The sequence below is a fragment of the Diadema setosum genome, chromosome 6 (assembly GCF_964275005.1).
Source record: "Diadema setosum chromosome 6, eeDiaSeto1, whole genome shotgun sequence".
NCBI classification, from domain to species: Eukaryota; Metazoa; Echinodermata; class Echinoidea; order Diadematoida; family Diadematidae; genus Diadema; species Diadema setosum.
In genome coordinates, this window is record NC_092690.1 from 38,349,771 (window position 1) to 38,366,947 (window position 17,177).

Sequence of the window (17,177 nt, forward strand, 5' to 3'; positions counted from 1 at the left end):
TAAAAGAATCTTGGGCATATACATAGGCTGGATGTAAGCCTGTAATCGTGTCTGTTCATGATTTCTCATCAGGGATATTACTCGAACACTGAATAATCGGTGTTTATTTATTTATTTGAATGGAGGGCAATTTGTCACTAAGCTGCAATAGAAGGATCTTGATGCAAGAATCAATAATTTGCTTGGACTGTTTTCTTTGCAAGTCAACGCTGATTTGTGGAAACTACTTGTCAATCCCCCTAATCCCTACTGTGTCACTATAGCCATCCTCTTGGACTAAGGCATACAATTGTACTACTACACGTGGGGAAGTTTAGGTGGACTAATGAATGCTGATGAAAAATCTTGGCAAGATAAGCGGCGTGCCTGGCCTCAGAAATGGTTCAGATAGAAATACACAGCTGGCAGATGAGATATTTGCAGCTTGCATCAGCATGGAATTCTGCGATAGCTGCAGAAACAATACCTCAATCTTTCACTTACCTGTAGTAGTGAGGATTTTATCTTTCATGGTCGTGGTATTGTATAACTAGAAACATTACTACCAAGAAATAGAAGGATGCTTATTCCTTGACCTTTCTAGAAATCGGCTGCCATAGTGGATAAGTGAGTAAAATTTACCCCTCCAGTTTCTCATCTCGGTCATGCACCTGTTTTCTGCCTTCCTCTGGACTTTTCTCTCCAGTGGCTAAACTTGCTGACAAGCCAATGGCAGATTCCACGATGACCGCCGCCATCGCCGGGGTGGTGGTGTTTGTCGCCATCATCGTCATCGTCGTCCTCGTCGTCGTTCGGAAGCAGCACGAGCGGAAGCAAAAAGGTGAGATCAAGCGATTTCACCCCTTTGTGGCGGATGATGAGACTGGGTTTCTGCAAGCGGAGCAGAGTAAGTTAGGCGTGGCTCTCGGCCCGAGCCTCTTCCAATGATCACCACGTTTTACCTAGCTGCCACACCCTTCGCTCATCATCTACCACACAACCACCAGTCACAGTGCCATGCCCTCTTTTGCAAACCCTCCTACAAGATGTCATCCAAAGATGACACTTTTATGTAAGGTCTTAGGTGTAACCACTGATACTTGTACACTTGCTCCCTAGGATTGAACTTGCACTGTTCATTTCCTTTGAAGATGTCATTATTTTTTTTCTCTTACTTTGATATGAGAGATGTTTGTAATCTCATAGGGAGCATTAAATGGAGCATTCATCCAACTATTAGTGCCTATGGACTTCGAGATCTTTGGATATTTTAAACTTGAATCAGAAGCATTTTGTTGAAAGTTGAAAAAAAAAAAATGAAGGGGGCACAAGTCAGAAGTATGATACGTAGTTGTGTTCATGTGACATCCTTACACCATATGCTGTCAATATTTGATCGTTGAGTTACCTTCTCATAGGGAAATGAAACAAGTTTTCAAAGTTATGGCAAAGGATGCAAAAGGGGTAAGGATCTTTTGTATTTGCAGTGTAAACTCCCATGGTCCTTTGCAAGTGAGGGTCACTTCTTATAACCCACACAACTGCATCAGCATCACAGCATGCCTACATGCTTACATGCACAATGATATCTACACTACATACATAAATTGACTCGTCAGAATGGACCAAGGCCAGTACTAATGCATTTAGGGGTCAGGAGAATTTTAGGATACCAAGCAGGGTAATTAGTTACATCTTTGGAATACTCACTACCACACATTTACACCTTTTTTTTTTTATCATCTACAATGCGTATGACTTGAGGGACCCACACGCAATTATACTGTATGCATTTAAGCTAAATTTCCCTTTGAGGAATAGAGTAAAGCCAGAGAATCTTTCATCATTCTGTAGGATGTATATCAGATCACTTATATCTAATATAGTAAAGTGATCTGCTTTATGGTGTTGGACTGCACTTCAGTCCTCTTCACAAATGACAAAAGCTTGATGAAAGTGATGTTTCAGTGACATCTACCTACAGTACAGAGATCACCTACGCTGTAATTGTTTTGTATGCAATTCAAATTCAGCAGTATGTATCATCTCATGATTGAACAGTTCCTGATTATGCATGACCCTTCGTATCTGCTCTGCACATACTGCATGTACTGTGTATTGTACCTTTCTGTTTGAATCAGATAAGGACGTAAAAATGATACTACACACATCCATGTGGCTGCTGAGTCCATGCAGAATGAGACCGTACTGGAAAATGTGTTGCAATTCACCATCACAACTTGTCACAAAATGAATGCACCACACAATAATGCATTTGTGTATTAATCATCATCACTTTCATTAGAGGCACATCATATTCAGCTGAGTATGCAGGTATAGCAATCCATCAGTTGTAGCATGTGACACATCTACAATGTTTGAACACATTGCTGTGTAAGGTACGTGTAGTTTAACCCTATTCTAACTGGGCTATTTGAGACCAAGTTTTTACTGAGGGGGGTCAATTTGACCCCCTCTTCAGATCTCGGCCGCCGATCGCGCAGTCGCCGCGAAATTTTGCCTGAAGATAGAGCTGGATGTCAACTACAAGATTACATCATCATACAATAGAAAAATATTGCCTTTCTATTTTTAATAAATTAATTATTCAAATTTGTGCATGAAATCATATCTTCACCTATAAGTCCATTAAAAAGACTGGAGGATTGCTAAATTTTTGTGTCAGAATTCCTCAAGACACATCAAATAATTTTTGTGTAAAAAAATAGCTCAATTGAAATTAATTTCTTTTGTTTTTAATTGTTTTGTTAATTTCTTATGTATGTTATTGTTTTTTCAACCTTTTGTTTTCCATTGTTTTTTTTGCCAAAACTTGTTGCAGGCACTTTTTCAGGCTTATCTACACTAGAATTGATTATTTTCAATGGTTAAAAGTTGAAATAATGTAATTTATATCAATTTAACCAAAAAAACACAATTTGCATTGGATTTGCACACGATATCATGAATTTGAGCTGTTTTTTGGTTGACATGCATATGCAAAACATTACATAACTTCAAAACGGTGTACCCGGACGTCGCAAATTTGGTCTGAAAATATGCGGGAGACTTCAATGAAAAAAGTCGTGAAACGACGCGGCAAAAGCTTCGCGCGTTGCGAAATCGTGGCGCGAAACGTCGAGGGGGGGGGGGGGGTCAATTTGACCCCCCCAGTTAGAATAGGGTTAAGATTGATAGAGAAAAGAGGACAAAAGGGGGTACTTTGCACTCCTTTTGGGAGGAGAACAGCTGCTCTATGTGTCAATGGTATCAAGGCTTTACCCCTGAATGATGAATATTTGCAATTCTATCCCCCCCCCCCCAAAAAAAAAGCACATGAAAACGCATTGTTAGTTATTCTTTCTCTCAATGGGAATGTCAGACTACAGCAGAAAGAAAAAAGTGATATTTTGCGGTTGTGTTGTACAGGTGAAAGTGTCATACACTTGTTAGGTTGAGGCTTATTTTCCTTTTTTTTTTTTCTTTCTTTCTCATTGCCTAATGCAGTAGATGATTTGTGGTTTTGGAATGTAAAGTGAGTTTCCTGTGTAATGGCACACCCTGCATTTTAACCCGTTGACGACAAGTCCCGAGTGTACTTTTGCAGAAGTCTATGGGAAATGCGTGCTGTAGCAAAATCAAACTGTCCTCAACGGGTTGACAGATTGCGCTTGCTACAACACGCATTTCCCATAGACACCTGCCCGAGCATACTCGGGACTCGTCCTCAATGGGTTAATGTAGAGACACAGTAGATCTGTAGAATGCTTGAGTCATTGTAAATATCCGATCTACTGGTGCGACTGATCTCCATTGTGAGGTCATAGATCCTTCCTCAGGAAACTGTCAGTCTCTTGCAAAAAATTCTACTTTCATGTGGGCTTGGTAGAGTGATCTGGTTCATATGAACAATGGAAAAATGCTATGAAATTGATTGTTTGAATTGCACAATCTTGAGGAGATCCTTGTTAACATTGTCATCATGAAAAGTAATATTAGGATTTGAATTGTGAAAATCCCTAGATTATATTATCACTTTTATCATGGCAATCAGTGTCAGTATTAGATCTATTATTATACATTCTATTAAAGTACTCTGATTTTTTGTTCGTAGTTCATGTTTTTTCTTTTTACTTGCATGAAACCAATCTCAATCAATATGAAATGTTTTTTTTTTTTTATCTTTTGCTTCAGAAGGCAACCTCCGCTATGAAAGGCAGAACTATCATGTGCGGAAGTATTCCCAAAAGACAAAGAAAAATAGACATTCCAATCTTCATGCAAACTTTAAAGTATGAAAAAAAAAAAAATATAACTTTTGTTTCCTATTTGCATTTTGTACAGCAGGGCTTCAAATGTTGATATTTTGATATGGAATATTACATGAGGCATATTTCAGTATTTTTGCACCTACATGGAAAATCCCAAAAGTCTGAATTAGTCCTACCTAATGTATTTTTCTTGTTTGTGTACATGACTTTTTAACAGCGAACTCTTTTTTATTTTCTTTGCATTTCTTTCGTTTCAACAGGTTCATCATTTAGGTGAGTGTGACATATCTTTCTCTTCACAAGTTTCGCTGATACTTTAAAGTTTATTGTTGATACATCTGTGGATAGTAGAGTACAAAAGCTTGGAAAATGTTCAACATGAATTTTATGAAATGTTAACATCATTATGAAATATGATTTCATGAAAATTGTCTGATATTGTTTTTTTTTTTTCTCTGTTGAAAAAAGAAATATTGGAAACTAAGCTTATCCTTTTTCCTGTGCTCTTATGTATTTTGTATTATCCAACAAGACTCCCTCAGTGCAATGTCATGTTGATACCAAAATTATATTATGTAATAGAAATGCTTCAAATAACAGTGTTCTTCGTGAATATTCAGCTGGAATGGGAAATCAATGAAATAATGCATGAATAAAGCTTTGGCACAATTCTTTCATACCATGCTTTACTCCCTGATTGGTACACACACACTGGAGAGCTAGCTTTTGTTGCTGATTGGAACAAATCTGAAAAGTGTTTGTCAATTATAGGCCGGATTACCTAACCCCTATATTTGTCAATCATAGGGATTAGCTAATCCCCCTCCTTATCTCCTGTTGTGTCACCATGTCCTTCCTGATAGACTGAACTGAGAGGCGCAATTACTACACTTGAGTGGGTTTGCTGATCTTCAACTAGGCTAAGTTTGGGTGGATTACTATTAAATGCTGTAGAAAAGAAATAAAGAATAAAGACATATTCACACAAAAAGGGGAAAAAATCCAACAGTTAGTCCAGTGTCATACAGGCATCAGTACAACCCAAATTTGAAGTTTCCTTAACCCTAATCAGGCTGGGGGGGCGGAATCCGCCCCCCCTCGACGTTTCGCGCAATATCTTCGCAGCGCGATAAGCTCCCGCCGCGATGTTTCATGACTTTTTTCTTTCAAGTATCGCGCAACTTTTGAGACTAAAATTGTTGCGCCCGCGCGTACCGTTTTGACGCGACGCCTGTTCGAAAAAAATTTGTCAACCCCAAAATTGCTCCAAAACGTGATTTTGTGTACAAATCCAATGCAAATTGTGTTTTTTCAATTAATTCACATAAAAATTCATATCTTGACTTAGAATGGATGAAGTTAATTTATTTTAGCATAATAAAGCTTCGAAAAATGTCTGTGACAAATTTTGGCCAAAAAACAAACAAAAACAAAAGGTCGAAAAACAAAGAAATACATATAAAGAAATCCAAAAAACAATCAAATACATAAGAAATTAATTTCGATACAGATTTTTTTTTTATCCTACATCTCAGGAGAATGATACAAGAAACATTTTGAAAAAGAAATTAGCTTAATTAGAATATTAATAAGTGATTTAGAGCCCAAAACTGATTTTATGCATAAATTACAATAATTGATTAATATAAAATATAAGAAAAATTTTTCGGAGAAAGCAACCATACATTTTGATAGTATACGTCGCGGGTGTCGCGTGTGCCGATTTTCGGCGTGATCACGCGTTCCATAGGCGAGATCTGAAGGGGGGGCGGAATCCGCCCCCCCCCCCCCCCAAGATATAGCATAGCCAAAAAAGCCCAGCCTGATTAGGGTTAACCCGTTGAGGACGAGTCCCGAGTATACTCGGGCAGGGGTGTATGGGAAATGTGTGTTGTAGCAAAAAATTTGGGTTGTTTTATTTTGTGTGGTTTTTTTTTTTCTTTTTCTGCACATTGTGGGTGGCTGACGATACATGAAACCTTTATCAACCTAACTCTTCCTTCCTTCGACAGGGGAGGCGCTGGAGGAAAAACCAATAAGAATGGTCAGATGAAGGCATTCCAAAGTGGTGGGTATTGTGCATGTACGTGTCGATCGCCTTTCTCTTCATTCTCTTTCTATGGTGTAGCTGTAGATTTACCCCTTCTATATTAAAGTGATTGCTGGCTGTTTTTATCATGTTTACATCGTAATCCATGGTTGTGTATGCTACATGTATATTCCTTTAAAGTATTGAATGATTTGTCGTTTTGTTTCATAACCCATGTACAGCAAGTGTATGATTTATAACATAATGTAAATTGTATGTGTATATACCGTATTGATATGTTGTTTATACTGTAGTGATTGTGTTTCTGTGTGTTTAGAAAAGGTAGTTAATTCTTCTCACAGTATTAAGCCCTGGGTTTCTTGTCTTTATTTATTTGACACAAAAAACAAACAAACAAAAATAAAGCAAGGAAGATAGTGTCTTTTTTTTTTCCTGCATTGATGACTATTAAACACTTTGATACTCACACTAGTACACATTAAGAATTTCACACTCTTTTTCCTTAATAAAACTTGTCACAGACTTAATAAAAGTGTGAATGTAGGAACATGTGCGTGTAATGCACTTTAACCCATGAGGACGAGTTGATTTTACTGTAACACTAATTCACCATAGATACCCACCCAAGTATACTCGGGATATACAACGATGTACTCTTCAAAGGGTTGAACAGTGGTATAATGGCTGTGTACATTATTGTAATAGAAGGCAAAGCCACCACAGTTTTTAACCCGTTGAGGACAGGCTGATTTTGCTACAACACACGTTTCCCATAGACACTTGCCTGAGTATACTCTGGACTCGTCCTCAACGGGTTAAGGTGTGAATAGCGCGTGGTTTATTTCATAAAAGGCGATGTCACCATAGATTTTTAAGGTGTGTGTTGGACAGGGTTATGGTGCACTGGATTTGTTATTCCTAAAAACTAAGGAGGTACTAAACTTATGGGCGTGTATTTCTAACTCCCATGCTTTACATCACATGTTGTATGGTTAGTGGAATGTTTGTTGTGATTTATGATGGTTTCAGCAAAAAACAATGAAAGATTTAGGGCGTAATGGGCCTGTTTGGCTTTCTGGCCTTTCCTGCACAAATACAAAGTGACCGTCTTGTTTTGATAGCCTTGAGCCTAGAGAAAGCTTCGTCTGAGGGATAATCAGTGATTCATTTCCCTATGTTTAGATTGACTATTTGATATCTTTCACAGGTAGAATCTGTATTGATTTGGTAGTCAAACACATATTGAACAAAAAGAATATGATTACAATGAGACAATATCACAATCAATGATGTCATCTGACTAGTACTGTACCTCAAAATTCAAGATGCCCAAGAAAAATATACATATTAGTGAATCAGACCATCTTGTCTGTTATTCAAACTGGACGAAATGCACACAGAACATCCATGAACAAAAATAAAATGCAGAAAAACCTTCATGACTGGAGCAAGATGTTATAGGTGGTTTATAGAGAATAGTTATTTGTGGGAAAGGTGAAAATGATCTTGTAGTGCACACAACGACAATGAATGCAGTATGATTATCATGATGCCAATCGATTCACAGACATCTCGCTACATCAACCTCGTGGTTAGGTCTCCATGTTTTTATCTTATAGCAACAGGAAGGTGTGATTCTGTGTCCAATAAAAACAGAAACCAAAAACAGAATTGAGACAGAACAAGCAATAGAAAATGGAATGGAGTTATTTTCTTTCTCACCACAAGGTCGGTTGATAAGCTGAATTGAATAACCTCATGCTCAACCAAAAACATCTATTCATCTTTTTTAGAAAAAAAATTGTGATGTTTGGGAGAAGGACAATGGGGGACTTGAAATATATATATATTGTAGATTTTCCTTTGATTCATGTTTCGTTATCTGCTCTCTTTCCTTATGTATTTAAAAGAAAGACAGTTTTCTACTATCTTTCCTTATGTAAAGACCCTGTACAAACTAAATGTTATTAGTGAGTAATGTACAATGTACTGCCTGTTTTGTTTTGTATATGTATGATATTAAAGCTTGGACTAATAATGATGTAACCTAGTAGTTTACTTAATATAATAGTTCTTGTATATCCACATTCATGTATGTATGCATGATTGTGCATCTATGTTTTGTTTTGTTTTTTCAAATTACAATATGAATGACTCCAGCAGACCTCCCAACCATTCTAAGTTTGGGGAAAGAATCTGAGTTTTAACCATTCCCATTTTATTATTTTGTTGTTGATTTTTTTTTTTGATTTTTTTTTTTAAATAAAGCTTTCCTTTTTGTCTTGATAAATTTACTACACACTCCTATGGGAAATGCTCTCTCCAATATCCTACTTTTGAACCAAATTATCCTTATTCTTGTTTTTTTATTTATTTATTTTTTTTTTAATAGTCAGAAAGTTTGGGAGGTCTGCTGTAGTGTAGTCTTACCCATTGTTGTCATATACATAATATACCAAGTATGTTTTGTAGCATGCTAGTTTTTGGTTGTATAGTCACTAATATGTGCTATCTTCCCCCTCCCTCCCTCCCCATTATAATCAACCAATTAGCCTCAGTGGTGTTATTTCCTATCCCTCTGGAAACGTCACCCATTCATCCTGAGCTTCCTGTTTTTCCTCCTCGTCAGCCATGTGGCCTCCTGACCTCTCTACTCCCATTACCGATCCAGCCATGTTTCCTTGGTTGTTTTTGGTTGTCATTGTTAGCTTTTATGCCATCCAGTGTTGATGTTTGGCAATTCAGGACTTTGCATAAAAACACTGCTGACATAAACAAAGTCATGGTATAATTAAGACTTGAGTGATTCTGCAGATGGTTGTTATAGTCACCTAAAGAGGCACTGTGTTTATTTTGCAATAGCGGTAACCCCCTGGAAAATTCCCCTTGGGCATCTTGCCAAGGATATAATTAAATGTGCTTGGGGGTTAGCTGTTAATTTGCCCAGAAAACTTCAAGGTCAGGGGTGTAGATGTCTTTCCTGTAGCGTTTCCTTTTGAAGGCAAAGATAGTTAAAGTGCAAGTTAACGGTCATGGGATTCCTAGCATCGTAGATATAATAGTGTGTTGTGTTTTAAAGAAAGAAAAAGTGGGGCTCTATGCAACAAGTTATTTGCCCTAAACAATACTGACATAAGTCAAACATTATAAAGCTTAAAGAATATCAAGCATGAATATTAGATATACCATATAATGTCTCCAGGAGGGAGCTCATTCGTATTGGAAGTCTCCGCAAGGGAGCTGATAAAGTCTCCACAAGGGAGCTCTTGTAGATATGCCAAAGGTTAAAAAATAGATATGTGTGCGAGACAGAGACAGAGTTGCCAATTATTACTGAATCAGCAGAAAGTTCCTGAAAACTAAGATTTCGTTTTGAGCCCCGATAATGGAATATAAAAGCTTTCTTAGTTCGCATGTGATACAATAATTAGGCTTCATTAGATATCTTCTTCATTGTTGTACTGAATCTCCCAGATTTTGGTATGGGATTGGAATACTGTCAGCCTAAAATGATCATAGATGTTCATTTAAACCATTGTGGATGGTTTGATTTTACTACAACACGCATTTCCCATAGATGCTTGCCCGAGTATACTCGAGACTCGACCTCAACGGGTTAAAAAAAAAAAAAAAATTAAAGCTAGACAGTGTGACAGTGATGGTGTTCAAATAGTTATGTGTAGTTCACAAGTGTGCAGTGATGTATGTATTATCATGAACAGAAGAATGCTATGGAATGAGTATGCCTTTACTTTGTGTGCTGTGAGTGCAAATTTGCTCAGAAAACCCAGAAGTATTATACTCTATACACAGAGACTATAGTTGTTAAAACAAATAGGGTTGGTTGTGAAACTCGTAGAGAGATTCCAATACTAGGAACTGGATTCAGCTGAGATGTAAACCTTGAGCTGCTTGTTCGTCGAAGTCTCATTTTTTCCTTGAAAAGCCCAAGCAGGAAATGTTTTAGTCAAATAATCTGAAAAGGCCCCTTTGTAACATTGTATAATTATTGTCCCAGTGACCAAAACTGAGACAGAGAGTAGTTCATTGCATCAAAAACATTGCCTCTTATCAATTTCCTGAACAACAAGCTAGGTCTTTCAGAGTTTCCAGGAATATGACATTCGTAGGGAGTAAACATTTTGAAGGTGTAATTGTGCTTCATGTAATGAGGTACAATGTACATTGTAGATCACACAATTATATACTAGAGTATATATATATATATATATATATATATATATATATATATATGACTCTTGTATAGATATAGATTTATGGGACTATATGTTTGTATATATATATATATAAAGACTTTAGATTTTGAGCTGCTGTTTTTCTCGCTATGAATACATTTCCCCGTTGACAGTTCAAACCTACAGGAAGGATCAACCCCACCTTACAATGCAAGAGATTACTGTCATTCAATAACTTCAGTCAGTTTCGTGTATATAGTAAGTTGTGTTCATCAGTGAAGGCACAAATATTTATACTTTGTTTGGAATTTAGTTTGAAATGTATTTGAGTACTTTGTCAACATAGAGCAATACTTTTATTGTAACAGTGTTTTGTTTTCATCCTCTTTACAGATAATCCAGTTTATGATGTGGTTCCGAAAGAAGAAAATGGGAAGTCGAAGCATGAAGGCAGAATTGTAAGAAGAATGTCTGAATATTTATTTCTTTTTCTGTAATGATTATGTGTGCATGGTTTTTCTTTTCTTTCTGACCCTCTTTTGACTATTCAAAAATGTTAGTTATATTTTGGTAGTTGTGCATGCTCTGGATTGCAAAATAAGTTGTGAAATATCTGAAAAGTTGTAAGAGTTTGAAAGTTGTGTAATCCAAGTTTAGCTGTGATGTGTCACCAAGTCTGATTGGAGGGTTTCATATCGTATGGAGCCAAATGTAAACTTCAGAGATGAAATCGCGACCAGGTTTGCATCTCATGAGAGGAAAGTTTCATACCCCCCCCCCCCCCCAGTCCTTATCCTTATAGGGACACATCAAGGCAAAAAAGTTGTTCTTGTTTTAAGTTCTCCTTGTTATATGCTTCGTTTTTTTTTTTTTTTTTTGACCATTGCAGTCCTGAATCATAAATGCTGATAATGGTGATGAGTAATAAAATTGATGACAAGATAATGACAGAAACGTAGTAGCAGTAATAGCAGTAAATGAGAATTGTAATAGTATCATAGGGAGGGACTTCAACCCTTCTGTGCAAGAACTTCTGTCTGATGTTGTGTGATGTAACAGTGATATGTGGTTTGCAACTGATTGACAAATTGCCCTACATCGACGTAAATAAGCACTGAATTTCATGAATTTGAATATGTGGTTTTCTGTGCCAATGGTCATTCAAAGCACATAAAGGGTTAAAGTGTGTCTGTATCTGGTCACTCTCGTCCACTCAGGTCAGCGATGATGGTCTCATCTATGCCGAGGTGGCCCACAACAAACCCCACCCTGAGGGCGAGCCTCCCATCCGGACGGAGGACGCGACCATCTACGCCTCGCTGGACTTCAACAAGATGAAGGACGGGGAGGCACCGATGGAAGTCAACGCCAACGAAGAAACGGCGCCGCCACCGGCCGAAAAGGATGCACTGATTTATGAAAACGTCTCGCCGCAAGGTGCTCCAGATGCGCCGTGATAGTGAATCGCTTCGATGATGACTCCATTTTGTTTTACTTGCACTTCATTCTTCTCCAAAAGATGGAAGGAGTGCGCATTTCATTTTGAGAGAGGAGTAGGAAATGAGGAGGTTATCCTGAAAAGTCTGATTTCAGGTTGCAAAAATTGTATGTAAATTGTGTCTATTGATGTAATATATTTTCTATGCCAGGTATATTGAACTACTTTGTTGACAGAGGCTTCAGCAAAAGAGAACTCTTTTAAAGTAAGGCAACAGACTATTCTATATCGGCAACAGGAGAAAGCTGTATGGAATAACATGTGTAACTCACTGTAGTAGGACTAAAGCTACATACAGTATACGGTACTTACTGGTGTATTAACCACACTGTTATAATGTATATTTAACACACCTCCGTGGTTTGTTGCCTTGACATCTCGTGTTTATAGTTCCGTGTGCTCAGGAGCTTGGGGGGAACTGGACAGTAACTTGCCTTTTTATGGCTCTAAGCGAGAATTATTATTTGATGATTTGCCACATGAACATGCCCCAGAATGCTACATTTCTGCACATCTGCTCTCAAATCAAACCATGAATATGATCTCGAATAGACACTGGTTGCCCTTAAGGGTGCAGCACCAATATTAATGTTACCATGTATTAAATCCACCATCTATCTATATTTAGGGAATTCCCATGGGCAAACGAGTGTGGTTAATACACTGGTAAATTCAGAGTTTTTGATGTTTCACCGGTGGAAGATTGTACGTATGTGTTGTAATCATGAAATGCATTAGTTCATTGTGAATACAGGAACACAATATTGTATCAAGCCTGAGAGAAAAACAAAAAGAAGAAGAAATACTCAACTTATCATTCCATAGTGTGGAAAAAATACTACGTGGTATATCTACAAAGGGAATTCTCGGTATACACAATGTCTTTAGTGTTACGTAGATGTCACATGTCTTCACAGTTAGGCGTAAACCAAAGAATGTCTTGATTGCTTATCAGCTGACAGTTTAATCACTGGGCTTCCACTCCCAGTGATATCGAGACACTCCTGGTGATACTAAGGCACTCCTGGTAATGTTAACACTCCTGGTGATGTCGAGGCACTCCTGGTGATGTTGAGAAACTCCTGGTGATGTTGAGACACTCCTGGTGATGTTGAGACACTCCTGGTGATGTTGAGACACTCCTGGTGATATTAAGGCACTCCTGGTAATGTTTAGACACTCCTGGTGAAGTTGAGACTCTCTTGTTAACGTCGAGACACTCCTGGTGCTGTCAAGACACTCCTCTTTGCAATGAACAGTAATTAGCCTCGATATTTGCCACACTAAATATCAACACGACATGAACACATTTCTTTTGTTAAGTACAGTATGATGCCCTCCTTTGATGCCGAAAATTGTGGTAGCATTATGAGTGATGGCGCCCTTTTGACCAGATTTGTACAATAACTCTGCACTCTCCCCAAGACTTTTATCAGTATTTGAATACATTTTTTTTTTTCGTTTTATCTAACAGCAATAATAGGTCATAGACACCTTGCCACTGTAGAAATGATGGTGTAGCAATTATCAAAAGTCTTCATCACGGTTATGAATACAACAAGAGGATTAGCCATTCATGCAATACAGACTTAAGTAAATCTATCCATGATAGTTGAATTATTAACAACATTATTTACTCCCAACCTATACAGCAGTTTAACTGTAATTTTGCAGGCATGTTGGTCGATTTTTTTTCCTTGAAAAAAAAGAAGAAAAACTAGCTCGAACAAAAAATAGTATGCTAATATTCTCTTTGTATTGAGAAAATGCATCATCTTTGAGCAGACCCAGCTGAAGTGTTACCAGTGTACATGTATAATTTATATCACGGCACAAAAGTGCTTGACTTGTACATAAACACTGTCGGCTATCTAACCAGCACAGCACTTCATGATGAAATTATGGTTTATGAAAGGAAGAGGCAATCTTGGGAAATTGGCTACATTTGATCGACCCTTTGCCCTGCCAGAAAGTCGGACATCTATCTGGCAGGGTATCGATACTAAGGTGTCATGGATATGTTGAAGGGGTAGGTGGTGAACGTTTGATCAGGGGCGGCACGTTGAATTTCTGCCATTGTAAAAACTGCATAAGGGAGAGACACAGACAGACAGACAGACAGACAGACAGGTGGAAGGGACGGAAAAGATAGAGCTAGGGAGATATGGGAGAGAGGATGGCAGACTGAGGGACAGAGAGTTAGACAGACAAAGAGACAGATCTGGAAAAGAAGTCACCGTCACAGGTGACCTCGAGTATTCTCTGTAAAATGGCCAGTGATACAGCACAAATAGGATTGAGTTAAATTCTCATTCCAGTGTATGTTGTAGATGTATGTACTCGTCGGCACTGGAACGAGTTGAGTCGGAGAGACTGGTCAGTATTACACACACGAAAGTGGCACACCAGTCTGGGCAGCTGTACATATGAACTCACTACGTCACTGTGTAGAGGCTCACTTGATCGTACTATACTCTGTGGGTACATTGGAGGTCATTTCTTCCAGCTGTGTGTCACCTTTCATTCATGCATACATGTAGAAGATGTTGAGAGTGGTGACATATCTTATGGTGGAAGAGACATAATATAGTGCAGCTATTGTGTACAGGTGCATGTAGGGATAGAAAGAAGAGATCATGTACCATTCTTTCCTCCCAACACACACTCCAGTGGATGAGTTTCCCTAGAGCTGTATATATATACAAAGGCACAAGAGTGGTATGGCGCCCTCGCTTGATGTTTTAGAGAAAGAGGACTTTGGATAATAGTCTAAAGAACCTGGTTTGGTACATAGTAATATGTCTTGTTTGGTAGACTGTAAATGAATGTGTGTTGTAGAGCGAGTAAGGCATAGATGTTAGCCGTTTAAGTGGCAACTTGAGCTTCTTCTTGAATGGTATCCACCTTTCATTGAAGACTGGGAGTCAAGAGATCCTTTCTGTTGTTCAGTTGATGTCAAGAAAGTGATGACAAATTCCCCCAAAATATGTTTGTCCACTGCATTTCTTTGTCTTCCAGAAGAGTGTTGAAATGTGCCGAAGCTTTTGTGGATTGAGCTGCGTTGCCTGGCAAAGCCATTTTTGTCCCATGTTGTGCTTTTTTTCTCTCTGTCTTCGAAAAGACAAACTCTGTAGTGTATGCCATTCCACAAACCTCAGAATAGACGAATGTACTTAAAGAAGATGTGCTTAATCTTTTTTACTGCTACCTAGCACCTAGAGCAATTATAGTTTTTTATTGAGTAGTACAGTGTAATAGGATAATAATGAGTGTTATTTTTGTCTCCTGTTTTCTTTGCATGACAATGACAGCTTCCAATACTTTATCTCTGAATTCTAGTCGTTGTTAACCCGTTGAGGACGGACTGATTTTGCCATAACACACATTTCCCATAGACACCTGCCTGAGTATACTCAGGACTCATCTTCAACGGGTTAATGTCATTGAGTATCCTATTATGGAAGGAAATGTACATGTGAACACAATGACTTGGGTGCCAGCATGCCTTGAACATCACCCTAAGGTTAAAACCTTGTGATTGATGTGTGTCTCTGAGACAGTTGTCGTCAGCTGTCACGGATGACTGCTGATTACAGAGTTAATATGTGTTGCTGCTCTGAAGTCCATAACCCATTCCTCACTGGAAGCTGATGGGCCTGAGCAAAGTGAATGGAGATTTCAGAACTTGAGAGGATATGGGTTAAACCTGTTCAACAGGGAGCCATGAGCCATGGGTTTATGCAGCATTTAACTCACAATGGGAAGAGATGAATGTTGAGGTGCTGAAGTTAATTATGTACTCCCAAAATGTAGTTGTATCATCTGAATTAGGGCCTGTTGTTGATTGAAGAGCTTTTGTCCTTGATTGAGTATTCTTCATATTTGTCACATTGATGCCATGTTCTTCCAGTTATTCCCCTATCAAATTTTGAGTATGAATTGACCATCAACTCACATCGTTTGAAGTATCCAGTTCTTTCAATATCATCTTTAATGTTCATGTCTGTGTAATCATTTCAAACATACTGCATTACTTGTGTAAAATTTAGTTTTCACACCTATCCTTTCAAACTTGAAGAATTTTCTGTAGGATCTATGCATAATTGTTTGTAAATGCCTTCTTTGTTAAGAGTTGATAAATGTTGAAACAGTTTAGCAAGAATATTACTTCTTTTTAAATGTGGATATCTTTTGTGTAATGTAGCAACAGAAATATGCATTTCATTTTAAGTTACCGAAGAAAAAGGATGAATAATTGCAATTGAATAAATATGTCTATGTGACTGTGGTCAACATAAAATATTATAAAGATCTCAAAACTCACTTTAACTCAGGTTGTAAGTCATTAGGAGATGCAGAAATCGGGTGTACACCTTTTTCATGGTTCTCACAGTTTGTTATGCACAAAATGGACTTTTTACTCTTCTCCGCTCTTTAGTTTTTCTCATGTTGTCCTTTAGATTTGTCTTTTCATGACAGTAGTTTGCTAAGTTCATGAACAGCTCTCTCTGTAATACGAGTGTGCTGACATTTCTTTATGGATTATGATACTTGAACATAAAAGTGACTTCGATCTGACATGTCTGGCAGCTGAAGGCAGTGAAGCTTAATTAAACTTTGTAAACGTCATCGTGCTGAAATAAATACAACAAATCAAAATCCCAGGTGCACCATGCATGAGTTGTCATCAACTCAATTTAGTATTGACATCTACTCAAATCGACATCTCTGAAATAGTGTTTGAGAGGCTGCTAGATGTTTAGATAGCATGAACAATGTGATGTTTTATCACAGTGTATCATTAAACAACTCTGTGTCACTATGTCAGTTTTGTAACTGTGTTTAGATTCTAACTTTCAAAGAATTTGTCATGCTGTGGGTGATTTGAAACTTGGTAAGGAGCCGATGCTAAAGTGAACTATGTTTAGAGTAAGAATTTATTGGTTACCAATTGAGACTGTCCAAAATTTGATCCATTTAAAAAAAAAAATAATAATAATAATGTGTGCACTTACATAACATAGCTGAAATAATTGTTGTATCAATAACATTACTGTGCCCTTTACTTGCCTAAATTAATGAAGGGTTTTTTGTTCTTCTTGTCCTAAGGAATGCTTGCTATTTCAAGAGTATGTTTCGTCCATGATATGTCTTTGGAAAAGTCAACAGCATTGATAAACCAG

The 17,177-nt window shown here is 37.8% G+C and overlaps 1 protein-coding gene across 1 annotated transcript in view; it reads left to right on the top strand.

The window, feature by feature from the left end:
- LOC140229774 (nephrin-like) overlaps window positions 1-13,234 on the top strand; it is a 43,560-nt gene extending 30,326 nt beyond the window's left edge. Inside the window, exons 15-19 of the mRNA XM_072310010.1 lie at window positions 686-820; window positions 5,243-5,267; window positions 6,263-6,333; window positions 10,890-10,954; window positions 11,714-13,234. Of these exons, the coding sequence (XP_072166111.1) occupies window positions 686-820; window positions 5,243-5,267; window positions 6,263-6,333; window positions 10,890-10,954; window positions 11,714-11,953 (536 nt within the window). The 3' untranslated portion in view covers window positions 11,954-13,234. The remainder of the gene's footprint in view (window positions 1-685; window positions 821-5,242; window positions 5,268-6,262; window positions 6,334-10,889; window positions 10,955-11,713) is intronic.
- Window positions 13,235-17,177: the final 3,943 nt, after the last annotated feature.